The sequence below is a fragment of the Anticarsia gemmatalis genome, chromosome 21 (assembly GCF_050436995.1).
Source record: "Anticarsia gemmatalis isolate Benzon Research Colony breed Stoneville strain chromosome 21, ilAntGemm2 primary, whole genome shotgun sequence".
Lineage (NCBI taxonomy): Eukaryota > Metazoa > Arthropoda > Insecta > Lepidoptera > Erebidae > Anticarsia > Anticarsia gemmatalis.
The window spans coordinates 7,607,053-7,635,034 of record NC_134765.1 but is presented as its reverse complement, the minus strand read 5'-3'; the positions used below and the strand labels follow the sequence as shown (position 1 = coordinate 7,635,034).

The 27,982-nt window shown below is 34.4% G+C and overlaps 2 protein-coding genes across 4 annotated transcripts; both read right to left on the bottom strand.

The window, feature by feature from the left end:
* Positions 1-97: 97 nt before the first annotated feature.
* Positions 98-7,246, bottom strand: LOC142982428 (UDP-glucosyltransferase 2-like). Of its 3 annotated transcripts, none has more exons than XM_076128936.1 (9): positions 7,112-7,246; positions 4,752-4,892; positions 4,088-4,175; positions 3,609-3,801; positions 3,161-3,358; positions 2,628-2,847; positions 1,396-1,615; positions 722-941; positions 98-403 (listed from the first exon to the last, which is right to left on the bottom strand). In XM_076128936.1, exons 2-9 carry the CDS (start codon positions 4,887-4,889, stop codon positions 127-129), a joined length of 1,554 nt encoding a protein of 517 aa, XP_075985051.1. In that variant the 5' UTR covers positions 4,890-4,892; positions 7,112-7,246; the 3' UTR covers positions 98-126. The 3 variants fall into 3 exon arrangements, with proteins under 3 accessions (XP_075985051.1, XP_075985048.1, XP_075985050.1); XM_076128933.1 differs by having other exon boundaries at positions 7,108-7,239; XM_076128935.1 differs by lacking the exon at positions 7,112-7,246 and adding an exon at positions 5,557-6,175.
* A 380-nt stretch (positions 7,247-7,626) lies between these two features.
* LOC142982365 (uncharacterized) lies at positions 7,627-26,121 on the bottom strand. Its single transcript, XM_076128826.1, has 17 exons — positions 25,652-26,121; positions 24,854-25,006; positions 21,175-21,262; positions 20,544-20,736; positions 19,868-20,065; positions 19,264-19,483; positions 18,715-18,934; positions 18,038-18,257; positions 17,451-17,715; positions 11,242-11,397; positions 10,867-10,954; positions 10,389-10,578; positions 9,853-10,050; positions 9,333-9,552; positions 8,745-8,964; positions 8,206-8,425; positions 7,627-7,916 (listed from the first exon to the last, which is right to left on the bottom strand). The coding sequence occupies exons 1-17, from the start codon at positions 25,655-25,657 to the stop codon at positions 7,643-7,645; spliced, it is 3,129 nt and encodes a 1,042-aa protein (XP_075984941.1). The 5' UTR covers positions 25,658-26,121; the 3' UTR covers positions 7,627-7,642.
* Positions 26,122-27,982: the final 1,861 nt, after the last annotated feature.

The following is a 27,982-nucleotide window of genomic DNA, read 5'->3' as shown; positions in this document are numbered from 1 at the left end:
CCTCATCTTTCAAATATTTAAATGAAAGTGTACATCATCACATTACATTTTAACGCTGTTTTAAACAAAAGGGTATCAAACATAACAAAGGCACAAAGAAAACAAAACAAAACTTTATTTACAAAGTTAACGGTTCTTCTTCTTGCTATCCGATATTTTCTTCTGGAATATCGATGAAAATGCAAACCGTAATAATTTAATAGCTATTACAATAATTATTAATAAGATGGCTGCCAGATCTAGGAAAAGTCTTTGATAGAAGGGTACACTTAAAGCAGGAGATCTCAGATGTGGCGCCCCTTTCGTCTCAATCACGTGACGCACCCAGTGCGATATTTCTTCGTTCGGCTTCACTGGCCGGTCGTGGTATATGAATGAATATTCTTTCGCTTTTTGGCGATATCTGCAAACATAAACAACAAATTGAAGAAGTATTTTCGATGCTGCCAAAAGCCTTTGTAGAGCAAAATGCAATGCAATTCATGAAAATCGATAGGAATCACAAGACCGACAACAAGCTGGCAATTTATTGTCTTAAGTTTCGGACAGAGTCACGGTATCAGTAAAGTAATCTATATATGCTCTATATAAGGTATGCGTCTAAAACTACATATAAAACAAGAATTTATCACAGGACAAAACAACGATGACTACATTTTCAACGCGAACGTCTTATGGCCAAAAACATATTATTCAGTAAATGATAGGTATTAAAACGTACACAGGATTAGATATCATTTCTTCTACAGCCACTTTCAAGTCTTCGACTACATTGTAAGTCATATCCACTTTCACAGCAAATCCTTTATTAACTGCTCGTTTGGTGTTTACGAACTGATCGTAGAATCCTGGTATACCAATCATTGGTACTCCAAAATGTACTGTCTCTGTTACTGACAGGAGACCTCCGTGAGATATGAATAATATGCAGTTCGGGTGAGCTGAAAAATAGAAAACAAATATTGTAAAATTACTCTATTTGTTATTGTATAATGATTAAATATACAAATTCTGAAGTTTTGGACAGCTGTATCTTAGTTGATAATAGTTTGGTAGTCACTATGCATGCTAATTTTTTTTCATTTACGTTTTTTTTCAGCCACTTAAGGCTACTATATTGACGTTCACTAGTTTTAAACTGAAATACATGACAATGCTCATGTTGAATCGGATTACAATTTTCAGTGTTACTGTCTTTAAGCATGAAGTTAAAGCAGGGTACTATACTATAGTAAGCGCAATAAATATGCGATACTTTGTAAATATTATATCGTGAAGAGACCGCTATTACAGTGTGTCACACGTGCAATCATACGCATGGGTATTATCAGTAGTAATCATATAATTTAACTAGCTTGTATATTTACACCTATAAATAAACTTGTTTCCACTCACCCAGTACACTTTGCTGTGGTAACCAGTTTGATATGTAAACATTTTTCGGAGTATTAGGTAATTGCTCTTCAAATTTCCATAACACAGTTTGTTTGAAAGTACCCAGCATCTTGACTAAGTTTCTTTTGATTTCCTCCGGCCATTCTTTGCTCTTCAGATTTGAACCCATGCTGAAATATATCACTCCATGCTTGGCGTTGTCCATTATTATCTTCAACTCCTAGAATCAAATCAGAATGGCGTATTATGGAATCTGTGTCGCCGACAATCGAGCTAGATGTAATAACATTACAATAACAACAACAGAAGATACTAACAAAGTTGTTAAAAGTAAATACACAGAAAAATGTTTGTCATCGAATCCATATACAATGACAGACATTTTTTCAACCTCATTTCATTTCAACTTATCCGTATCATTACGTGATAAATAAAAGCACGGATTATATCTTTAGATAACATTTAACCTCCCGTTCGGGGGGTCTAAAAATTTCAAAACATGAGATTAATAACCGTGTAGGTCTGTAGGTATTTTGCAAGCGAAAAAAACAGAACATGTAGAAGAAATATGGTGACATGTTACGTTTTGTGCGTCATTGTCATACCAATATGTTTTGTGCAATAAGCATAACTTTGAGATGTTAATTATTCTTGTAGCTGATGCACATAACATTCCGATTTTTTAACATCGTTTACCGTACATCATGAGGCACGGAGCAGTCCTGTCCGTAACTTCCTAAAGAATCATTTGAGAGTTAGTTCATTGAAAAATTACTATTCTGCGTGTTATACAAAGATTTCTCTAGCATACTAGCCATGATCTTCAAAATTTTATAAGTTCCGTAAACACACAGCGCTATTGTTTGATTGAGACTGAAATTAACGTTAAACCAAGCTTTTCAGTAGCTCGATTCTCTACTACTATCGACTACCGACAACCGACCTATCATCGAGAAATTTGGTATGCAAATCTGATCAGCGATGGTAGAGAATCGAGATACAGTACATCGATTCTCTACCACTATCGACTACCGACAACCGGCTAGCTATCGACATTTGACATTTAGAATGTACTGCCAAAATGTTTCCTACGTTACCCGTCAGAGGCGCTCATCAGATTTTCATACAAAATTTCTCGATGACAGTTCGGTTGTCGGTAGTCGATAGTAGTAGAGAACCGAGCTACAGTACATCTCAGTTTAACGCGAGTATTGTATGGAGAGATACCCTACCTCAGGTAGTGGTTGAATTTCCTCATCAATATGATAACCCCCAATAGGTTTATAATTCTGTGGTAATCTGACAGCTTCTCCCGTAGACACGTGGGAGTATCCCAACACCAGGGACGCGTTGTACCTAATCTCATTAAACGAAGGCGGCTGTCTTCCTCTCTTCGCGATTATTGGTGCTATCAGTCTGTTGTATGCGTCAATGTGGATGTCGTCAATATACCTGATGATAAAGAGCCTTAGTTACCACATATGTCAATTTTACACAAAAGTCACCGAATTTAGTGTAAACAATTGGTTAAAGAATTGCAACACAATCGGATTCATTTGAGATTAATGAAGAACATTTTTTTGTAAAATTAATGTATAATATGTGGTTTTATAAAAGAAAGCATATTCATCTTATAGTTTATAAAAGATGAAGATGCTTTCTTTTTTATTCTTGCTCACTAGAGTGCAGGTACTTCTCTGAGAATGAGAGTATCATAATGTTAATGACTGTACTATACTGACTATTACTACTTACATCTACTTACCAATAGTTAGTAAACTGCGACTTTATCAATGACCACAACTCTTCAGCTCGTTGGAGAAATGAAAGTTTGCCTGTATTCATAGATAAAATATCAGAAACTTGTCCAGGGTTTGGTATTTCATCGATTAAACTCAAAACATCGGAATTCACTTCTACTGGAGACAGCCATATTAATGGACAATCGAATACTGCTGCAATACTGGAACGAGATATAAATTTAATATAAAAAAAAAATCACGCAATGTTTGCCACGCATAACTTTAAAATCTCTACACCATTTTTTTATGTGTTTGTTTTTATTAGGTTAATCGATGGGATCTAAATTCCCACGGGAACTAAATCAACGTATTCAAAAACCCGAGCAAAGTCGTGCCGGGTCACAGCAATCTCAATTAAATTTCAATTCTATGTTAAATCAATAAGGTTGAGAATCTCTTATCACTTAATACCTTGCTAGTAAGTCGTTGTATATTATTTCAATAATCGCCACATCAAAATGTTCATTAGGATCGTTCAACAACTTCTGTACATCTTTATTCTCAACAGTCTTTATAGCGACCGCTGCTTTCATACGTTTCACAAACTCGTGTGTCGTCCATTGCACTTCGTTCTTCATTAAAGCTTCTATATTGATAACAGCAGCTGAAATAGAACAAAACACTGTGATTATTTATCTTTGAACAGCAGTCATTATAGTACGTTAAAGGTAGACGTGTTTATGTTATTTTGAGTAAAATGCACCCAGTATTTGAAAATTGGCCACCCATATATTGATTGGGTACTTTTGACTTATTTTGCTAGTCTACTACTTTTGACTGGTTAAGAGTTTTGCCGGCATCAAATACACATAGAATGGAGACGTACAATTTTGTTAATATGTTTAATCTTTGCCAAATGTTGTTAAAATATGGAAATTAATAGAGCTTACCGGGCATTACTTTCCCACTGTCGCTAACATCAATCTGCCGAAGCGTTGGCGGAGCATTCTTGTATTCTATAGATCTTAAATAAGTTACCTAGAAATCAAACAACGATAGATATAGAAAAAGATTTGAGAAATAATCGTACGTTGGGTTCAAGAAATAGACCAACAATAAGTGTAAACGTGATATGGAAAGGTAGCGTTAGAAAGAGATGGAGGAACTATGTGAAAAATAACAAGCTTAGTATAAAACTAACTGACCCGCGCAACTTCGCTTGCGTCACATTAGAGAGAATGGGTGAAATTCTTCCCCGTTTTCGTAACATTTTTAACTGGTGCTCTGCTCCTATTGGCTGTAGCGTGATGATATATAGCCTATAGCCTTCCTCGATAAATGGACTATCTAACACTGAAATAATTTTTCAAATCGGACCAGTAGTTCCTGAGATTAGCGCGTTCAAACAAACAAACAAACTCTTCAGCTTTATAATATTAGTATAGATATAAAAGTCTGAACTTGAACCACGCCGCCGGTCAATCGGTAATAGTACAACATATTGGTATTAAACAACACCAATGTAAAAACAAAGACTCCAAATATAATAAAGGTAAGGACAATAGTTATAGACAAACACAAGTACGTATGTTCAAGAAACATCAAATTTCTCACCTCGTGACCATCTTTGAGTAACTGTCTAACAACACCATCGTTGAGGATGGAGTGACTCTTTGAAGGCATCTGAGTTATCACCAGTATCTTGTAAGCATCGCAGGCACACAATAACACGATGAGGTATAACGACTTCATGTTCTGCAAAGGATTTTAACTTGGTTATAATGCGTTAAAAGCGTTTTTGCTGTATTCCGTTCCATTCCACCGCCGTAACCTATAATATAAGAGTTTTCAATGCACAATGCGTACAATCAGTTTCATTGTGCACGTGCAATACAAACTCGCGTTTGTTATTTTATGTCTAAAATTAACCACGCCAGTATTTGTTGAAGAGGCAGGCAGTAATATACTGGTGCAGAATACACTACAGTTTCTTTAGGAGCAAGTTAAGGAAGTAAAATGTAGTCTTCACAGCGTTTCTCTTCACCGGGTACAATAAATTATTTGAATAATAAATTTACAATTATTATGCTGTTACCTACTATGACAATGGCCAACGCTTGGACTAATAAGATTCACTATAGAAACTCAATCCTCACTGATCAGTAACTTGTAAGAAATTGAGGTTAAACAACTATAATGATGAAAGTAGATATTTGAAGTACGTAAGTACTAAAAGTACGAAGAAGATTATGGATTGCTAAATATTTATATACTTACTTTGTTCAGATAATAACCAAACACAAAAAATACAAAACATAAATAAAGCACAATTTTATGATTAGATATTATTAAAAGAAAATAGTTACGTCGCAAACAGAATAAGAAATAAGTAAACAATATTACTAATAGTCGTACTTACTTTTGAATTGTCAATTCATTGATCAGAGCAGACAATTGTTATATCAGGCCACCAAGCGAGGAATCACAGCTAGGTACTTTTTGTGACTAAATATATCTCAACGGAGTATATATACGTGGAGAAGATTTCAATTTAACGATATCTTTTTGCTTTCATATATTATTATTATTAGTATCAGTACTGTAAGACAAGCTAATGTTTGCGTCACTGTTTAAAACAAGTTATCAATAATTGTTGGTTTAATAAACATCTTGTTGATAATATTGAGAATCAAAAGCTTAAATTATAAGATACTTCCTGAATTGTTTTTCAATACAATTTGAACACTTGGATTTTTTTTAAATTTCCCAATTCCGCCCACTGCAGGGCAAGGGTCTCCTCCCAAATGAGGGGGAGGGGTTAGGTCTTGAGTCCACCACGCTGGTCAAGTGCGAGTTGGGGACTTTGCATGCCCTCAATAAATGTGTTAAACTCGGGTTTATGAGATTCGATGAGATTTATGAGGTAAGAAAGTAATTTTTCCACTTTAGTTTTTGAATCAGAAGTAAATTATTAACACTGAAATATAGGTAAAATAATGCACGAAAGACAAATTTTCTGACACGTGAAATTATTCCCGAGTAACGAGCTAGACTGAATTGTAAAATGTAAACATTTAGAATAGTGAATAATCAATTGAATATAATTACATGACAAATAAAACAAGAGTCCAAAGTAGACTATAAGAGTTTTGATCGCTGATTTGAACTCTATGTCATTCAAATTAGGTTTATTGTAGTTTGGTCGTTTAAAAACAAATTCAGCCATTTCTTCTCGGTGCAATAGCACCGCTTTTTGTTTATTCGTTTATCTTTGTTTTCTATTCACTTCCTATGTCTCTTTTTTGTTGTTATTATATTTGCTTGTATAACTAAGGTAAACAGTTAACAAGCAATAATTGCAAATGTCGGTACGATTTTCCACTAAATCTAAAAAAAATTTAGTCCTATTAAGTATATCATCTATGAGTGAGCCCTCCTTAAGTATTTTTTTATTGTATATGTATTCTTTCTAATAGCATCCACTTTTTTATAAGTAAATGTAGCCTTTACCCTAACCGTATTTAAATCTATCAAAACTGTCAAGAAAATAGGTTTAACAGACAATCGTTTTATTTTTACAATAATTATAGGTATATATTAATTATCTTGCTCTCACGTAATACCTACACGGTCTACTATCATAACCCAATAAACAAAAAGGCAGCAAACATGATAACAGCCATCATTCTTTGCACACGAGTGATTGTCACGATTCTGTTGCTAATTACGTTACAGCTATTTATAGACATCTATGTTATTTTGATGCTTTTAAGGTGATTGTACCAATGTAACTCACTTTAATCGCTTCCGTAGATTATCTAGTTCATAAAAAATGATACGAGCTATTTTGCAGGAAATAAAAATTTGTGTAAGGCCATATTAAAGGTCCTATGATGTAATCTATCAACCTGACAAACATTCAATTCGGTTCAGCCCATAAACAAAAAACACTTTTACATGTACTACTTACATACATTTAAATATAAAGATAATTTCCCATGTTTGACACTCTATTTAAATTAAACACAGTCATTTTCACGATCCCAATATTTTGGACCCATTGAAGACAATTAAAAACAATCGCGAGGTTCTAAACTTGTCATCTCGCACCTTAAAACTGACATAACATTACATGTACCCTGCTTTCGATTATCAATCTACCCACATTGTGCCTATTCTCGCAGTAATACGAAATAACGGTATTTTCAAAGTAATATAGAAACGATCCTTATAACCTTGCACAGATTGAAATTAAAAAATCGAAGTTTTATAAGCCTTAGTCTCCTATTTAAGTCATAGAGAGATATATTATAACCAAGGGAAACACTTAAAAGAGTTATTGAAGGATTGCAAAAGTCCCCCAACTCATACCTGCTCATAACGGTGTTTAACTCACGCAAAAGTCAAAAACGCTTTTGTAAAACGTTATATTTATTTCCTATCAAATAAAACTTCGGCATATACTTAAAATAATATATTATTATGTACCTTTTTATCACTTATTTCTAATTCCTTTTCTTCTTACTATCTATCTTCTTTGAACACGTTGCAGCACAGACCAGTCTTAATAACTTTGATACAAAGAACAAAGCTAGTACAATCAACGCTAACAGGTCTAAGTACAGTCGTTGGTACAACGGGACCCCTAGCGCCGGGGACCTTAGGTGCATGGCCCCACGTGTGTGCACAACATGGCGGACCCAATGAAGCAACTCCTGTCCAGGTTTCGTTGGACGATCGTGATAAATGAATGATAATTCCTTCACTTTTTCTGTGTACCTGGATAAATAGTAAAGGTATATAAGTTAATATGTAAGTTAAGGTTAATAACCTTAACTTACATATTAACTTATATACCTTGATGATGTAGTTAATTTTGTTACACATTCAGAAAATTTAGTTTTTAATGTGTTCTATATTTAAATACAAGTACCTTACTACCCTATAACCATATTTCAATGAATTTATAAGGTTTTTATTGTATCAAGTTTCTCTCATAGACTTAAGACGAGCCACATAACAAAAAATATTATTATACCTTAAATATTCTATCCTATAATGAACTTACTTTTTGTTGGATAAGAGCTCATTAATTGCTACTCTCAAGTCATCAGCCACATTGAGAGTCAGATCGACTGTCAAAGCGAAACCTTTGTTAACAGCAGTTCGGACATTCATGAACTGGTCTCCAAACACCGGTATACCGATGATAGGAACGCCATAATGGATAGTCTCAATTGTCGACAGAAGACCGCCGTGACTGATGAAGAATAAACAATTCGGATGGGCTGAGAACCAAATGAATAAATGGAAAATATATAAAAAAGAAAAGACAAAATTAAAGAATCAATTTTAAAAAATAAGGACGTTCCAAAATAAATAAAATACACCTTATAACACTCATTTACAGTTCGACCCCGGAATCAAACCCGAGAACTTAAGTAAATAAGTTGTATAATTCAGCTTAGACCGCAGAGATACGAATATGGTTTATTTTTGGCAAAGACACGAGAGAATATTTTATTAAATAAAAATAATGATCGAAAATATAATATATATAATAACCCCTCTATTGGGAAGTTGAAGAATGTAGGTCTCACAACTCACATAATATGCTAGGTTGTGGTGCCCATTTCAATATGTGTACATTCTTAGGCACATTAGGCAGGTCCTCTTCGAATTTCCACAACACGGTCTGTTTGAGTTCTCCGAACAACTTTAAGAGGTTCTGTTTCACTTCATCCGGCCAGTCCTTGCTCTTCAGATTTGAGCCCATGCTGAAGTATATCACGCCGTGCTTTGCTGAATCCATTATTTTCTTTAAATCCTAAAAATATATCTGTCTTAATACAGTCGTTCAAAAAATAACAGCTGCAATTGGCTTGCTAGCGTTGTGAACTTGTTTCGGGCTATTTCAATTTGTTTAATATAAATATTTTATGTTTTTAGATCTATTGTAGGAATAAATAATTATAGGAATTTTCAATTTTCTTTTCTTATTTGCATATAAATTCGTATAATTATATTGCTCTTACCATTGTCGGTTATTTAAATCTAAATGATGTTACCCCTATATTTGCACGCACAATATTTGAATACAAACGTAAGTGCCAAAGACACTTGACTAAGTAATATGTGTTTAGTTATACTAACAGATTTACTTATTTCTATTAGTATAGTAAACTAAGTATTTACCTCAGGCAAAGGTTTTAGATTCTCATCAATATGATATCCTCCTATGTGTATATAATTTTGCGGCAACGTCGACGCCTCCCCTAGCGACACGTGTGAGTTGCCTATTACCAAAGAAGCATTGTATTTGACATCTTTAAATGTCGGCGGTTTACGACCTCTCTTGGTAATGTATGGAGCTATAAGTTTATTGTATTCTTCAGCTTGAATACTATCGTAGAACCTGAAACGTAATAATTCTAGACGTAAATAAAAAACCAACAATTAATATTTGATTATACCTGTATTATTATTATCTATTCATACTTCCTTGGTAGGTATCTAGCAATAAATTTATGTCTGTCGAAAGATACCTAGAATAAATTACGAATGCATTTAAAATGTCTATTTGCAAATTTATTGCTTTTGATATTCGATATACTTAATACATTTCTGAGTAAAATGCTTAAACAAGTGCTATTGACAAACACAAGCTTTCTTGCCCTTCATTCAAGTCTACGCAAATGCGTAAATTTGTACTTACATATAATTCAAATAGTCCAATTTTAATCTGGACCACAATTCTTCCAACCTTTGTTTGAATGTAAAAGGCGCTATATTTCCAGATAAGACAGTAGCGCTGTACGCAGGGTTTGGTGCTTCATCGATCAATTTCAATATCTCTGTATTAACTTCGACTGGCGACATCCATATTAAAGGACAATCGAATACTGCCGACAACCTGGAAGAACAAACAATAATTGAAGTAAAATTTAACCTATTTCGGTGACCTTGCTGGCAAAGGTCTCTTCTCGAAATAGAGACAGAGCTATACATTGAATCTACCGTGCTGGCAAAGTGCGAATTCTAGGCCCTGCACCACTTCTAAAGTAGATTTTAATAATTGTGAGGTTTTGTAATTCATCACTATTCGTTATTATTTACACATCTGATTAATAAGTTTAACATTTCTTCCCAACGATGGCTCTAAGCACTCTCTCATTCCAGGAGGCCTACTAAAAGATCAGTGATTATCTTATGTCTAGTGTTTGTAAAATCATATCTTGAAGCAAAACCTACCCAGCCAGTATATCACTGAACATCCATTCAACAATCACAACGTCAAAGTGTTCATTAGGATCGCTCAGTAGTTTCTGCACAGCTTCAACATCAAGAGTTTTAACCACGAGTGATATCATGAGCTGCTTTATATGACCGTGTTCATTCACTCTTCGGTTTTCTATTAGCTTCTTAATGTTAATAGCATGCACTGAAATTAAAAAGTTATTAATAACATCTAGAAAATGTTAGAAATCATTGTTTATGTTATTAAAATCTGGATTCTGTGGCGCGATTCTCGACAGTCTATCGAGTATCGAGAGTCTGGCTTTACAAAATGTACTGTAAAAAGTTAGTTCCTGCAGCGTACGATAGAGGTACTAATGATTCAGATTTACATACAGTTTTTCGAAAGCTAGCCGGTGGTCAATACCGAATGGTGGTAGAGTATCGCGCTACTGTAAAGCCGATATGGCCATTTTTATTATGTTTAACTTACGAGGCATAGCAACTGCGTTGGCGCTGACATCAATTTGTCGAAGATTTGGTGGAGGGTTTTTGTATGGAAAAGAATTTATATACACCACCTGAAAAACATAACACATAACATTAATTATGGTGTCCTCCAAGGCGATACATTGGGTCCTCTTCTCTATAACCTGTACATTTTTGGACTTATATAGATATGTTAGAGACGTAAAATATTATACGTCTCTATCAATATAACTCTGAAAAGTCAGCACATTTTATTATCTGAAAAACATATGTTCTTTGACTTAAAAAATGTATTTAGACCTTTCGCAGCTCGATTATAAGTTAGTACAAAGTAATTAGCTTTCTTCAAATCGTATTTATATATAAAAATATTACTTACCTCGTTTCCATCTTTTAGCAAATGTCTGACAACAGCATCACCAAGTATCCCATGACTTCTGGATGGCATAGGATACACCACTAACGCTTTATAACCATCGCAGGTATATGACGATAGTGTCAGGCAAAACGCTAACAGAATTAGCGAAGTCATTATCTGAAAATCCAAAGAAAAGATTGAAACTATAGCAGAATAAAGATGCGTTGTTTTTGTTAGTTTTAATCATTATTTTCTCGTCAGAGAATCTGATGGTATTAATAATTATATGAATTACATCGTAGATGGATTGTACGACGAACATGTAACTTAACATAGAAATCAGACTAAATACCACCAGTGTTGAGCAAATTTTTTAAAAATTTGGAATAACTTTATTTGTTTACTTGCGACAGACTGTATAAGACTGTAGTAAGTATTGAACTACTTGGTTCAATTTTAAATCGGGGCTAATTATTATTATATCTATTTTTTTATTCAACACGCTTATCCACCCATTTATTACGCCGGTATTGTGTAACAATATTAATTACAATAAATTGAACTATCTGCACTACAAATACAGTGACATCACCTACTATCTGCGACCATTACTATTTTATTATAGGATATTGCATCTAAAGTTCTAAACAAATCAAAATATTGTTCGGAATGCTTCTATTACTTTACTCATAATTTGGCTTGTCCTAGTCGTCCTTAACTGCCTCATTCATACGATCAAAGTGCATATTTACCCAACAAATCAAGCCGATACTTTATCTGTCAATATTATTGATATATGTTTCGAAATAAATAACTGTATAAATAGATGTTGATAACGATTTATCATATTCAATGACAAGATTTATTAAATACACTGATATAATCATATTCCTTACCTAGCAACACTAATCATAACATGTATAGTAAAACAATAAAATAGTATAGAGCTTTAGTCCAACAACTTAGTAGAGAGTCTTGTATGCGAAGTTTGCGGCTAGAAGAACATACAATATACTTACCCTCTTATTCATAAAAATATATCTAGTTATGAAAGGTTTATAAAGAGCTTTGTTTCTTTCACTCCTTAGCAAAATGAAAAAGAGAAAACATATTTTAATAGGCTTTTAACTAAATTGGGTTTATAGTGTGTTTATGAAAAAGAGGGTTAATTTTGAACATCAGTGGCCACACATAAATGGCACATGCAAATGCACGTGACGGTGGCCTGTTTGATACAGCTGTTTAATTTGATAAATATTATTTCAACATTAATTATAATTTTGATATATCGTACATGTCATGAAACTCTTCTAAAAGGTTGGACTATGGACGTTCAATAAATCTACAAAAAAAAAAAGAATACTAAAGAATTTCCATCAATTTTTTTGCTCCTAACAAGTCTTATGTATTGAGTGTAAATAAACAACTTTATTCACTGTAAACAATCTATGAAACCGCATCTAATTGGTAGTTGTTAGTATTGTACAAGTAAACAGGAACATTTTGTGGCAATGACTTCAAAATTGGTTACCAAATACGAAATAATCATATTGTACTCACGTTACATTGAACTGCGTTCAGCAATCACGGAGATCAAGGGTAATAACAAACGTTCTTTTATATATAAATAAAAATAAATATATCTATAATATATTTTGTTTAACAACAACTACACTGTCTGATGCTCTTCACAATACTGAGTTCTCTATAATTAGTTATGCCGTGACATGTTGTCATGCCCGGAGTGCCCTGACTCTTGCTCATACCAGGACCTTATGAGCTGTACAGAAAACGCTGTACACGTAGCTGAATACTGGGCTGGCAGTGTATAGCAAGACAGAAAGTGTCATACACTTTTTTAATTTAATATTATAATTTGTTTGCCATCGACACGCTAAGAAGAAGAAGTTATGCCGTTTCAATTCTATACTTCATCGTATCAAAATACTGGTTTGAAAAAACGCAAGACCTAAATTAAGTACAATTTTGTTCTATTCTTTTGATCTATTAGACATGATTTAAAAAAGTTATGAAGAAGTTTTTGATCTAAAATAGTTGTGATGAATTATTAATCATGTGTTGATCGCCCATGGCATAATTGTGACGGGTACATTGAACGGTCGTTAAGCGATAGAGTCAAGGTCAAGTTTTAGATGGGTAGTCGTTTCTAGAACAACACTTAATTATTCTGTACTTCAGATAGCAAATGAGTCCATCGGTGCCACCTATAGATGATTGATAATGATAAACGTTATGGGACTTCTAAATAAAAATCGGTTAGTTTATCAAAGGGAATATTTTCTGAATATTTTAATGCATTTACTGTTTCTTTATTTATCGAATATAAGGTATTTTACACGTATTTGTAGGTCGCTAAGCTCTATTTATAAGGTATATATATGATTTAAAGGGTCGAGGAGTAGTTACAGTTGGAGTACAATTAACAAAAGAAGCAAATCAAAAAAATATACAAAAACAACATGACTGTAACGTAATCTAACAACAAAGGAAGACGACATAATTATAGTGATAATAATGTACTCATTATCAATATTATTTAATTGCATCAAAAAAACTGCTGAGTCATTAATTGCACCTTATTATCTCTGTACCACCCCAAGTTTGACTTGGTGAGATTACTCTCTGGCCGTCCACTTTAAATACATTGAAATACATTATATACAACGTTTATTTAGATGCTAAATATATTAGTTTCAAAACAGTAGTTATTATAAGAACATTAGGCACTTTGATATCAATCTCAAGATAATTTGATAAACTTGAAGATTGTCAGGTAACTGGGTTAATTTAAAAATAACTGATTATATTCAATTCAGTACCTTGATTTGTCAATATCTGCGTATAAATTGTTCAATATACGAAGACAAAACTTTTCTATTTACCAACTAACATCCAACGTCAAAACCTGAAGATTCTTATATATCCCAAATTTAGCGCTGTGATATGGTATTATTAAAGGCTTTACTAAAGTCGACTGACCAGTAGAACGGTGTTACTTTTTAATATAGGGATTGCTTGAAAATGGAAAGGAATGGGCATGTTTAAGGTCAATTACACTATTTGCAATGCTACTAATTTATTCATACTTCATAGAGATATTTAGCACCAAGAGCCGGAAGGCTGAACTCGTCCCAATCTTTTTATGCGACCTATTTACTTATTACTATTATCAAATTGACCCTAAAATCCTAAAGCAATTCCATGGTACCTTATTCTATGGAGGCCCTATCTGTTACATCAATATCTAAACAAATACGTATGCATGTCTGTAGATCAAACAACAGCTTATGAATTACAATGCTCAGTCCCGTCCTTGTCTCGAGTCATATCAACAATTTGTAGTACTCATTGTATCGTTTATCTTATCTCTCGTATGCAATGCGGCAGTCGCTCATAAAATGATAAGTATTTATAGTTTACTAGCTTTAAGACCTAGAATTGCTGCACTTATTATTTACCTGGATGCTATCAAGTAATGATAATCAGCTGACAATCGCGGTTCCGCTCGCACGATTTTTAATAAAATGTATCCTGTACCCCAATTCTCTACTAGTATCGAGTAACAACAACCGGCTAGCTAGCTATCGAAAAAAATGAAAATCGGATCAGCGCCTCTAACGGACGTCGTTGAAACTATTTTTCCAGTACATTTTAAATGTCAAACTCTCGATACTCTATAGTTCCAAGTGTAGAGAATCGCGCTCCTGTATATCGTACCGGTCTCCAATTATTGCCAAGTTAATTTGATCAGCAGTTTTGACGTGGAAACGTAACAGACAGACAAACCAACGCCTATTTACTGTCAGTATAGATGAAAACAGAAGTGTCATAATGGGTTCGTGCATTATCAAAATGGATCTAAAAAGCTTTTTGCGAGTGAATGCACTAGAAAACACTACAATGTTTGTCACAAATTGATCTCGATTGGAAAAATTTCAAATGGAATAATTAAATAGCAATCCAACGAATCAGGAAATGCTTTTTATTGGAATAAAATTGTCAAAGATTGCCTTTAGACCTTGGTGAATGATTAACCAATAATTAATTACCACTTTAACTTCTCGAAAATGATGGTCAAGGAGCTCTTTTTTGTTTTAATTGTAACTTCCTTGTTTTACAAAGAATAAATTGAAATTAGACTTATTTATTTCCTCACATAAGTGCAATTCAATTTCTTCTGTCTGCTCTTAAGTCAGAACTCCACGTTTTTCAGCACCGCCAGTATTTTTCTATTATATCTTACGATATTATAATTTTAAACAGATGTTATGGAATTCCATCAACGATTAAGTCAAGAAAAAATACAGATTTCATCAGAGATGAGTCATAAATGCAACCAATATCGTGTGTGTTGATAACACTGATCTAGAAAAATATGACTAAACTAAAGAGATTTTATCTATAAACACAGACGAAATAAAAGCGCATTGGTCAAGAAATCGTTCGTTAGCCCAAATGTGAGGACTCCCTGTATGCGGGCTATCGCCCAATGAAATGAGCAAGTCCATAACTCCGTTGGTACAAAGCTTTCGAGGACTCCGTATCCTTTTCTAGCACCTGTGCCTTAAGACGTCGTCAGTCATTTCTTGTAACTACATGTGAATGCTAATGATGATCATGATGCTGCGGAAATGACTGATCATAATGAAAACGGTTCACCGCATACGGGTTACGGCATGCGTTTATAAATCTCCCGCTATCGACCAATGAAAATGCGCCCTAAAATGTGGCACCAATGTCTGGGTGGAAAGAAGAATGGATCTTCAGACAATAGTTTAAGTACAATCGGAGCAGTATGAATTTCAATTTCAAGAACATAAATAGCGATGACTTGTCTTGTCTGTCGTGTCTTCAATGATAATTTAAAAAAACATCAATGATATAATTAGTAATGTATCATCTATTTAACGCTACTGTCACTATAATCGACACATGCATAACGTCGGAGATAGTGCAAATCCACTTAACCAGCTTTGGATAATACCGCTGAAACGATTGCAGCCAATTTTCAATTTCAAATAGCGTATGTAGATATATTCATCATTTTAACAGATCATTTTTTACTCTGTGACAAAATTGGCCCTAAAATAGCTATATTAAAAAGTTCTAACTTCCTCGTGCAAAGCTAGTTCGAATGCAATAGCACAATTCTCTACAGCCGGTACTGTCGAGTATCGAGAGTGAAATTTAAAAAGTACTGCCAAAATAGTTTCTACGGAGCCCGGTAGAGACGCTAAACAGATTTTCGTGAAAATTTCTCGATGGCTAGCTTGTTGTAGGTAGACGATAGTTGTAGAGAGTCGAGCTACAGATACATAGCATTATCCAATGATATGCGCTTCCCTACGATGTACTCCTACAATAAAACATCAAAAGTAGTATTACAGACACTTGCTAATCAAACAGGCTACTAAATTATTGTGGACAAAGTCCACTAGCATTTTTATCAACAACTACGATTAGATTATGACTCATGACTTTATTATGTTCCATGCGTACGTTTTTTACACCTGGTCAGTGCGTGATGTCTGATGATAAATTATAATCTGTTAAGCTTTTTTATCTCATACCCCTCGACTATTTCACAACAAATATTACGATTTCACACGGATTTAGAGATATGATATTAATTTATTTGTACAGGAATTTAATTTAAAAATGATCTGTAAACAATTAGTAGCATATCATAGTATATTAGGTAAGTGATAGCCGGCGGTATAAGTCGGCACCTCCGACGCAAGAGGTTTGAAATCAGTAAAATGTTGCATGCCTTAAAGTAATGTAACATTTTCTTAAGGCGTGAGTAGTCCCCAACCTTCACCTAGCCAGCGTGGTGAACTCATAGCCTAACCCCCTTCCTGTTTCGGGAGAAGACCCTTGCTCAGAAGTAGGGTAACCAAATATTATAAAGAACTGAAAGTTATTTACGATGATCTTAATGAAGGATCTCGTTCGAATATTTTATTTCCATTCTAGCATAGAAATTGAGAGGGAACAAATGGAATAATAAGGTCAAACAAAGAGTATAATAAAAATGTACCTACTAAATTGAAACGACAAATTGAAAAAATGTAATCATTTATTTTACTTACATTATTATTTTTGCCTTAATAATAATATCAACCCTATTCACACTGGACTCAAAAAACTAAACAAGTCTTCAGAAATTGGGAATCCAATGATTCTATAATATAATGATATCTTACTTAATTGCGTTTCTTCTTACTCACTACCTTTTTCTTTGAACAGCAGAAATGACAGAACACTTTGAACAATACAAAGGAAATTATTGCAATGACTACAAGTAGATCTAAGTAAAGCTTTTGATAGAATGGCACATGTAGAGCCGGTGAGCGGAGATGCAGAGCGCCGCGGGTGGTGATCACGTGCTTCACCCAGTGCAACAACGTCTTGCCCGGTGTTGTGGGCCGGTCGTGGTATACGAATGATAGCTCTTTGGCTTTTTCTGCATATCTGTGAAACAAAATATTTTATAACATAGTTAATAGGTATAAATACTTTTTTATTGACAGTCCCAACTGAATTTATCAGGAGCTTAGTTAAAAAGTAATATTTTGAAGCACCGGATAAAGGTGTCTCACGGAGTATTAAACCATATTTCAAGTATTCCTAGAGTTCATATTTCCTAGAGTACTTAAATAAAAGTACCAAAATTATGTTGATCATTGCTGAATGCTGGCCTATTCATAATCACCATGTTAACTAATATATCAACAGTTTCTGAATTAAAGTAGCTTCAGGCTATGTAACCTAAATAACAAAACCAGTTTCATACCTTGGGTTACTCGTCACTTCTTCAATAGCCGCCTTCAGTTTGTCAGCCATAGTGTATGAGAGTTCTACTTCAACCGCGTAGCCTCTATGCACTGCTCTGACCACGTTTATAAACTGATCAGCGAAGACCGGTATACCGATGATAGGTTTGCCGAAGTGTATCGTTTCTGTCGTTGAGAGGAGACCGCCGTGGGTGATGAAGACGACGGTCTTTGGATGAGCTGGAATATGAATTAAACTATAAATAGATGCAGAATAGTCAAGAACAATATTATAAAAAAGTGAATGGAATATTTCATGTCGTACTTTAAATATTTCTAGAAATAAACTGAAAGTATCGAAATCATAATTATAATGGCAGATTGGTCTCTACTTATTCCCATTAAAAAGCTTTATTTTATGTTTAATATGTGTAAATAGTCACTAGCCGTAAAGGAGTTTTGGAGCATAGCATAAACAAATGTTTACAAAGTCATTTCTTAATAACCCATTTCTGTCCCACTGCAGGGCAAGGGTCTCCTCCCAAACGAGGGGGAGGGGTTAGGTCTTGAGTCCACCACGCTGGCCAAGTGCAGGTTGGGGACTTTACAAAGTCGTACCCTTCAAATTCCCCGACAACGAGAAAGCAAAAAAAGGTATATGATATTGTGAACAATAATTTTACTTGCGAATACTAACCTAGAATACTAGGTTGCGGTGCCCATTTCAAAATATGCACATTCTTAGGCGTATTAGGAAGGTCTTCTTCAAACTTCCATAGTACAGTTTGTTTCAATTCTCCGAACATTTTGAGCAGACTAGCTTTGAGTTCGACCGGCAAGTCCTTGCTCTTCAGATTTGAGCCCATGCTGAAGTAAATCACTCCATGCTTTGCATTGTCCATTATATTCTTCAAGTCCTGTAGATAACATACAAGATAGTTTCAACTGCTTGAACTTGAAATTAAGTACGTGTTGTTGTGTTAATTATGTGTTGTTCATCAAGCCTTTATGAATATGCTTAGTAGGTATTACTTGTAAGAAAATCGTACCAAAAAAATTAAGTCTATAAAAATTTCAGTCAAATAATTTTATATGATGCTTGTAAGTCACTCTCGGGGTTTATGTAAGACCAGATATTAAAGATTATCGCAATATCTTAGTAAATATATCATTTTTGTAGGGATTTGACGAGGTAAAAGAGCGTCCAAAATGTTCAGTGACAAATAAGTAGTGGTGTCACACAAACCTCTGGTAAAGGCTTAACATTTTCATCAATATGATATCCTCCAATAGCTATGAAGTTCTGTGGCGTAGCAATGGCTTGTCCCAGAGACACGTGTGCATTGGCCAGCATCAGAGACGCGTTGTATCTGACGTCATAGAACGGAGGGGCTTGTCTTCCTCGCTTTTCTATCAACGGCACGAATAATTGTTCGTATTGACGACTTTCTGCTCCATCAAAGTACCTAAATAATTAACGAATTATTTTATCATATGAAATAATTTTGAGGTCACATCTGTATACTTAGGAATAAATGAAACATAGTGTTTAGTCATCGTTGTGGTTCTTCATGACATCTTATAGAGTCGCCAAATGTACTGACGGCTTTATTTTGGAGGGAGTCTATAAGTCACCGAGATGATCTTTTGAAAATAATCAACCTATGTCGGAGGGACCCTCCGACATAGGTTGGTGAGTGACTTCTTGTGTAAACTTCTTTAATTTTACTCAATTCTCCTCATGGATATGTCAGGAGACTTCCTTGATTTTTCTATCAAAGCATTATTTGCAAAATAGGCAAAGTTCCTGCCTGACTGTATATAAATACAACAATTTTCTATATACTTACGCAAATTTGTATATCTGCGCTTTAAGTTGAGTAAATAATTCAACTGAGCGACGCCAGAAACTGTAAGGAGGCAGGGTAGTTGACATGGAGTCTCCAGAATACGCGGGGTTGCACGGCTGATCGATCAGATTCAAAACTGCCCAGTGAGGGTCCATGGAGGACACCCAGATGTGCGGGCAGTTGTATACTGTTGCGTAACTGAAATAAATTGTACTGGTAATTTTAATTTTATACATAACTAGCGGACCCGACAGACGTTGTCCTGTCTAATAAATTAAAAATTAATTAAAAAAACATTGTCCAGCGGACAAAATTGTGAATCTAAACCATTCTCAGATCCCCTTGAACACACACAAAAAAATTCATCAATATCGGTACAGTCGTTTAGGAGAAGTTCAGTGACATACACACTTACAGAAGAATTATATATATAAAGATATGATACAGCTTTTGACTTAGGCACATTTGACTTGGATATTCCTTAAATTTTTTTAAGACCCTTATCAAAAGATGTGTTACAAATTTTCAAATAGTCACACAACTTGTATGAAATAAACGGGTACGGCATTTTACTTCATATCATATATGTTAAAAAGCTATATCATTATTGTATATAGTAGCAAATCGTTTACATGCTAACAACAGAATTTATCCTAGATACTATTAGGTAACTTACCCAGCAGGCAAATCACTAAACATCCATTCAGTAATAACTGCGTCAAAATGTTCGTTCTCGTTGTTTAAAATCTTCTGTACATTGGGATTCTTAATAGTCTTCGCCATCATGTCGATCATCATGAACATCAGTATCCCATGACCCATCATGTCGAACTTTTGATTCATTAACGTTTCCAAGTTCATAAGATCCTCTGGAAAGAACATAATATCAACTTACGTTAACACATTTTCTCAAAAGCATAGGCAAGTACCTCATGGATAAACTTATGATTTCTAATCATGATGATGAATCATTTCATAATTATCTAACGCAAATTTAATCAAACTTCTGAGGCTATAGGAACTGTAATTCATTACATTATTATATCATAAAATGAATTATCAGTCTGTTATTCAACGAGGTTTTTATGAACCGAAAAACAATTTTAAATCTAACTTTGAAATGCTTATATCTCAATGAAGGAATCGCTGTCTTACAACAGCTCTTAAAGTACATCCTAAGTTAGCTATATTTTAAACAGATATTAACAAAGAAGTGATAGTTTAACATTGATTATTACTATTGATAGCAGATAACTGATTATACAAAACTACACAATAAGTACGTGATCACATCATATGTATCTTACTTGGAATAGCGTTGAGATTGTCACTAACGTCGATCACTCGCAGTTTAGGTGACGCCGGCTTGTATTCAAACGGTGTAATGTATGTTACCTGAAAAATTACAGTCATATTAAGAACATTTTCACACCTTAGTATCGGATAACTTATTCTATAGATAAAATAACAGCAAATAGAGGAAAACAACTATTATTATTGTTTTAAAAGACAAATCTCGCACTAAGCTCTTGTGTCGCGAGTACTTTTGCAAACATACAAACAACGGACACAAAGTGCAACCAGTCCCAAAACAATTATATTTGTGGATCGCACAAACAATTACAATTCTTCCGTGTGGGAATTGAACCTACGACCTCCCGACGCAAAGAGCGTGGCGACCTAAACTGATGAAATTCCATCTGATAAGATATTTTAACCAGAATTAGTGAAACCGGGAATCCAGAGAACGTGCAATTTTGGTTCCTTTAGATATAAATTCTTAGTAGCTATTACTGTGCTACGCTTGGATAAGGATAGACTGTCTATCATAGAGGGGAGACAGTAGCACGATTCTGTACAGCCGGTACTGTCGAGTATCGAAATTTTGACATTTAGAATGTACTGCCAAAATATTTCCTACGACACCCTTCAGAGGCGCTGATCAGTAGCTCGATTCTCTACTAGTATCGACTACCGACAACCGACCTGTCATCGAGAAATTTTGTATGAAAATCTGATCAGCGCCTCTGACGGGTGTCGTAGGAAATATTTTGGCAGTACATTCTAAATGTCAAAATTTCGGTAGCTAGCCGGTTGTCGGTAGTCGATAGTGGTAGAGAATCGGGGTACAGATTTTCATACAAAATTTCTCGATGACAGGTCGGTTGTCGGTAGTCGATAGTAATAGATAATCGAACTACTGATGTCCAGCAGCAGGACAGCAATAGGGTATTAATAAAAACCCCCTTTTTGACGCACTTATGCTAAAAAACTTAATAATAAATGCTATTTGGTTTGTTTTTGTAAACATTTTTTGGTCAACTAAATAATTTCCTCGACGTATGTCAGTTTTTTACAACAAAAAAACATCATGAAATCCGTCATTCCACTTCGCATCTATATAAATCAAAATGAATCACCGAAATGTATGTATGCGCTTAAGAACAATAAACTATATAAATATAATTATTTTTTATATGTTTAAAACTGTTCGACCGACGGTATGGGACCGATTGGATCAAGACTTTCACAATCCACGGGATAAAATTGTACCTACTATGTATACGGGGACAAAGTCGGTCCAGTCCGCTAGTTAATAACTTAATTAGGCTTAAAATTTGCTTAATAGAAAGAACGTAAGAACTATTTTCTTCAAGCAAATTCAATTGTCAATTTTTTTAGTCAATGGTACTGATTAGAAAATGTTGTAACGGCTCTTTATTTATTAGTTTTAAAGTTATTTATTACTTATTTTTACATAATGCACTGATAACATCGTTCAACACTATCCATTTAAAAATCAAAATCACATCATTTATTAATTTAGGTCAAATTATGACACTTAGTTTATGTTAGTCGTAAGGTACAATTAATCAATCTGCCACAGTAAAGTAATATAATTACGTTTATGTACCTAATGTATATGTTTATAATCATTTATTTAATCTACGGATTATAAGTTGCCCCACGGACAGTCTTCCGTCTGTGGGGTATCATAAACCACTTAATTATAAAAAAAAATTAGGTATAACACATTTTATAATGTTGTGAAATATTGATAGTAATCTCTTAGCTCATGTATCTTACGGTCATTACCCGTAATATCTTACCGAGTGGTGTAACAATTGATTGTACCTACTAATGAGTACTCAGAGCACCTGTTGGACAATTTTCATTTTCGTAAGATTAGTCGTTAGCTCTAGAGAGACAGACACGGAAGATATCGGTGATCTGCCTGATCTAAATGACAACGGTCAGGTACGTAGTCCTTACTCGTAACCGGCGGTCCTGCATAGCAAGATGTATGGTTGTAAATGAAGCAAGGGAAGTTTGTAAGGATGGTACCAAGTGGCGTTCTTTGGTATATGCCTATGCTTAGAACAAGGAGCAAGGTGCGATCATGAATGTGTATGTAGTGGTAAACCTAACGTCAAAGTTGTTCAAGCCGCCTGCATAGCTTAACGACAGTTATCGTAGTTGACAATAACCAAGACCGACTTTTTACGAGCCCTTCAAAGCACGTGACGCTCAGCTCAAATACCACTAAGCGGCCACCATATGGAACCCCCGCGTTAAAGTTACTAAACTCACTAATCATTTGCTAACAGGTAAATGCAACTAGCTATAAGCATCTCACCTATTTATGCAAGTTTGGATTAATGATGTTTTAAGAGCTAGTAAATCTTAGGTTTTTTAATCATTTCTTCATTATTTGGGCCTTTCTTTTTAGGCCATCCATCTGCATTTTGCGGACCCAGGCTAATCTAGAAGCAAGGCACATAGCAGCAGTACATAAAAAGGCAGTCAGACGTTCGAAACCCAGCACAGTATACTCTAATTTCTGGACACCGGTCAACTCGTAGAGCACCAAAAATATAATATTCCCGGCTATTCTACAACCTTACTTTTGTCATTTTTCATGTGGCTTTACATTTTAAACAATTGCACGTTTGGCGCAGTGGTTTAAGCGGTCACCTCGCCGCAGCAACCGTAGCGCCGCGTGTGGTGGGTTCGAATCCCACCCGGGACAAATCTTTGTGTGATGAGCACGAGTATTTTTTCTGAGCCTGGATGTCATTTATCTATATAAGTATGTATTTAGAAGTATATAAGTATGTTTATCAGTTATTTGGTTACCATAGTACAAGCTCTGCTTAGTTTGGAATCAAATGACCGTGTGTGAGTTGTCCAATTATATTTATTTATTTATTTATATATATTTAATTATTTCATTTCAAAGTATTGAACTCTGTACCATTACTAATCGCTTAGTCGAACAGGAAATATTATAATATTGATTGAAGACGAATAGATATAAAACCATTAGGTACTTAGTACATAAGAGACCATTGTCAACAATCTTGTTTGATTTGAAACATATTCTTGTTACTAACACCCACCAGTCTAATTTGTTTGTTATTAACGCACCCGGAAAACACGAATTGAGTGTTGTTATTTAATAATTGTATAATTTTGGCTTTAGTACCTACCATTTGTAAGACCAATTAAAATATATAAACAAATTATATTAGTAGTATTATCCTTATAGTTACGACTGTATCAAAATTATTTATGATAAGAATACGCCCGTGTTAAAACTTCAACGATTACCAATATTGTTAACATTATTTTTTTAATCCAAAGATCCCTTTTTTAATGATGGGCTAATTAAAGGTATCTCTTAATAAATAAAGAATAAGTACACTAACCATTTAATTCTTGTTTGAATTTCACTTTAAAATATACTTAAAGAAATAAAGAACAAACAGTGATTTTTTTTATTAAGGGCTGATTATTCCATCGTATACCTGAGTATTATCTATTTATCTGTATAACTTTAATTCTTCCATCAAAATTTTACCATCTAGTTAAGTTAAGGTATTTCATAAATACAGTCTCAATCGATTTCTTAATATAACAACTATATTGCGAAATCAGTGACTTCACTTGTTAAGAATATAAAAAGTACATCACAATTAAACTCACCTCATGTCCATCCGAAAGCAAATGTCTCACGATTCCATTCCCAAGGATGGAATGGCTTCTCCCAGGCATGGGAAACACCACGAGAATCCTGTAGGCCTCGCAACATGACAATATGGCGAACAGCGCCAGACACAACCTCGTCACAGACATTCTCTGAAGGAATGATAAAGATATTGTAATCACTGCTGTTTATATCGACGATGGATTTGACAGATATGATTACTATGTAGAAAATAAACTATAGATTTAAATTCAGGTATAGTTTTGAGTTCTCAAAATTATAATTTTCTCACAAAAAGACGTTTATTTTCATTTTCAGTTTTAATTTGTTTCCCAATTGTACAAATATTATAATATAAACGCGTCATGAACTCAATGAATACCAAAGGCAACCGCTAATCTGATATCTTGACATTTTTATGTTAATGTCATAAAATAAATTATCCTTAATTCTTAATTACAAACCATAATTTAGAATTGAAATAAGTAATACGATATTTTTCATTATTGATTTGTTATCAATCTACGTAACTGATGGTTATTTATAAGGTACCAATTATAAGGTACCCCTTATAATTGGCAAATAACCATAACCATCAGTTGTAAATTTCAGTCAGTTGTAATCAAAATGTAGGGTACTACATTTTCACGGTCATAATTTTAACTAATACATCATTTCTACAAAAAGTAATCGAAATAATTTTGTGGACAGCTGTTGTACATTTACCTTTTTAAAATTTTATAACAAAATGATATTACACAATCAATTTACTTAACGAAATAAACAATACAACTTACGATCATTGCAGGAAAACTATTTGTTGAACATGAACGAAGCACTCCACACACAACTGATAAACAGAAACACAAACAAACAACTAACGCAACTTTGTTGTACCTATATCAAACTGATTTAATTTTAATAACTGGAGCAAAATATACATATATCACTGTGTATTATAACTTCTCCAATGTTTTTAAACCAATAAAACGTTAGAATAAAATGACTTACTTCGAGAAATCACTTTGTTTACAATACTAAAACATATGAAAATATTTCATTTTGTTTTAAAGCATTTATCTCCAAAACTACTGGACAACGGACATATTTGGAAAGAGTCTTTTAGTGTATAATAGCCACTACAAAGATTTTAAGGTATATAAAACATCACGCTGAGATCTACAGAAGCAGAGTAATCAAAATAAACGTGTATGTTTGTAAGTACAGCGGTGCCACAAACAAAATGAACGACGTGCTATCTATAGAATAACTGATGTACTTGTGATAATAATGTATGCTTGGCGCGACAGACAACGAAATAGCTTATGATGTCATATAAACAAACAGATTCGGTATTTCGTGCTTGATTCGTTACTAAGCCTACTTTGAATTCGAGAAAAAACGTATTCAGATTAATGTTTAGATATTTGTTTGTTTTTTCGCAGCTTTATTCGTCTTGGTAATAACTGACAGTCTTCGTCGTCGCTTTATTGTGTTTCAATATCTTCAACAATTTAACAAAATCTATGTAGATAACTTCTTACTTTATTTAGTGAATATATTAGACTAATGACATTTCGAAGTTATGTATATATTAGAAAAAAGTACTTGTTCCAATGGTGAAGGAGAGACAAGACAGAGTTCTTTAGAACAGTTCTTGAAGTATGCAAAGTCCCCACCCCGCACTTCATTGCCTCCTCCTTCATTCCGGGAGGAAAACCTTGCCCAGAAGTGGGACATAAATGGGTTAAATTTATTAATTTAGCAGATTAAAAGATAATAAAAATTGCTTAACATTAGGAACTATAAATATAAGGTACTTTGTATAACAAATTTACGTACAATATGTACACAATAACAACGTAATCTTTGGATCAGTAAAGGTCAAAGTGTTGCATAAGAAACAGACTATTAACATGTTTTTGTTCCTATACATATACATACCTATAACTTCTTTACTTATTTAAAACATAAGTATTATCTTTTTTCTTTCAACAACATAATGATTTGTAATTTAAGACACCAATCAAACAAACATAATATACTGTATGCTGTAGGTAGATAGAAAAGGTAACCTCCTAAACATATTTTTTCGACTTCAGTAGCACGATTCTTTACTGCTTTCGTCTACCGACGACCAGCTAGCTAGTGAGAAATTTTGTATGAAATTTTATTAGCGCCTCTAGCGGGCATCGTGAGAACTATTTCTGCAGCACATTTTAAATATCAAACACTCGGTTCTCGCTAGTACCGACTGTAGAAATCGCGCTACAGGTTACAGCATGAAATATGTCATAAATACGATTACTAACAAAATATCGTCTTCAACCGCAAGATGAATATTAAGGGACCTTACGCACTAGCGGTTGGCCGCTAGGCGGTTAGACTCGAGCGGTCCAACCGCTTAACGCGGTTTCGTCGCGGTTAGCCGCCATAGCGGTCAGCCGCGATGAAACCGCGTTAAGCGGTTGGACCGCTCGAAGGCGCGTGGCTCGTAAACAAAATGGACGCCGTCGAGATAGCTTGTGTTATTTATATTTACTCCCGAAAACAACGAAAGAAAAATAAAAAAAGATACTGGATTCATCCTTTACTAGAAACACGCAACGAATTTGGCCAGTTCGCAAGTTGTTTTCAAGAACTGAAGAAGCACCAAGATAAATTTTTCGGCTATGTTAGAATGAGTGTTTCGTCATTTGAAGAACTACTAACAGTTTTATATGACAGCATCAAAGGACAAGATACTAAATTTCGTGACTGTATCCAACCCGAAGAGAAATTTAAATTTAAATTTCTATTCTTATAAACTGCTCCTTCACAATTCCAAATAGCTTCTCGTTGTTGAATTTCAACAATGAATTTCTCTGTGTCGAAGTTCATGGCTGCGCAACTGAAAATACGTGCATACTTCACCGGCGGCTCGCCGCAAACTAACCGCCAGTGCGTATATACAAGATGGCGGCTAGACGCGAAGCGGGCCGCGACACTCCATTCAACCGCCGCGGTTGAAATTTTGTGGCGGTTTAGTGCGTAGGTACAATCATAAGCGGTTGCATATTAAACTGGAAAAGCGGCTAGCCGCGCGGTTCGCCGCCCCCGCGGTTAGCCGCTAGTGCGTAAGTGCTCTA

What these genes read in the sequence shown, in the direction of transcription:
- LOC142982428 (XM_076128933.1), bottom strand. An exon ending in CAGTGGGAAAGTAATGCCCG is followed by an intron (nt 3,802 to 4,087) that starts GTAAGCTCTATT and finishes GTTCTATTTCAG; the next exon opens with CTGCTGTTATCAATATAGAA. An exon ending in ACCACAGCAAAGTGTACTGG is followed by an intron (nt 942 to 1,395) that starts GTGAGTGGAAAC and finishes TCTATTTTTCAG; the next exon opens with CTCACCCGAACTGCATATTA.
- LOC142982365 (XM_076128826.1), bottom strand. An exon ending in ACCACAACCTAGCATATTAT is followed by an intron (nt 8,426 to 8,744) that starts GTGAGTTGTGAG and finishes TTTGGTTCTCAG; the next exon opens with CCCATCCGAATTGTTTATTC. An exon ending in GAGCTCTTATCCAACAAAAA is followed by an intron (nt 7,917 to 8,205) that starts GTAAGTTCATTA and finishes CTATTTATCCAG; the next exon opens with GTACACAGAAAAAGTGAAGG.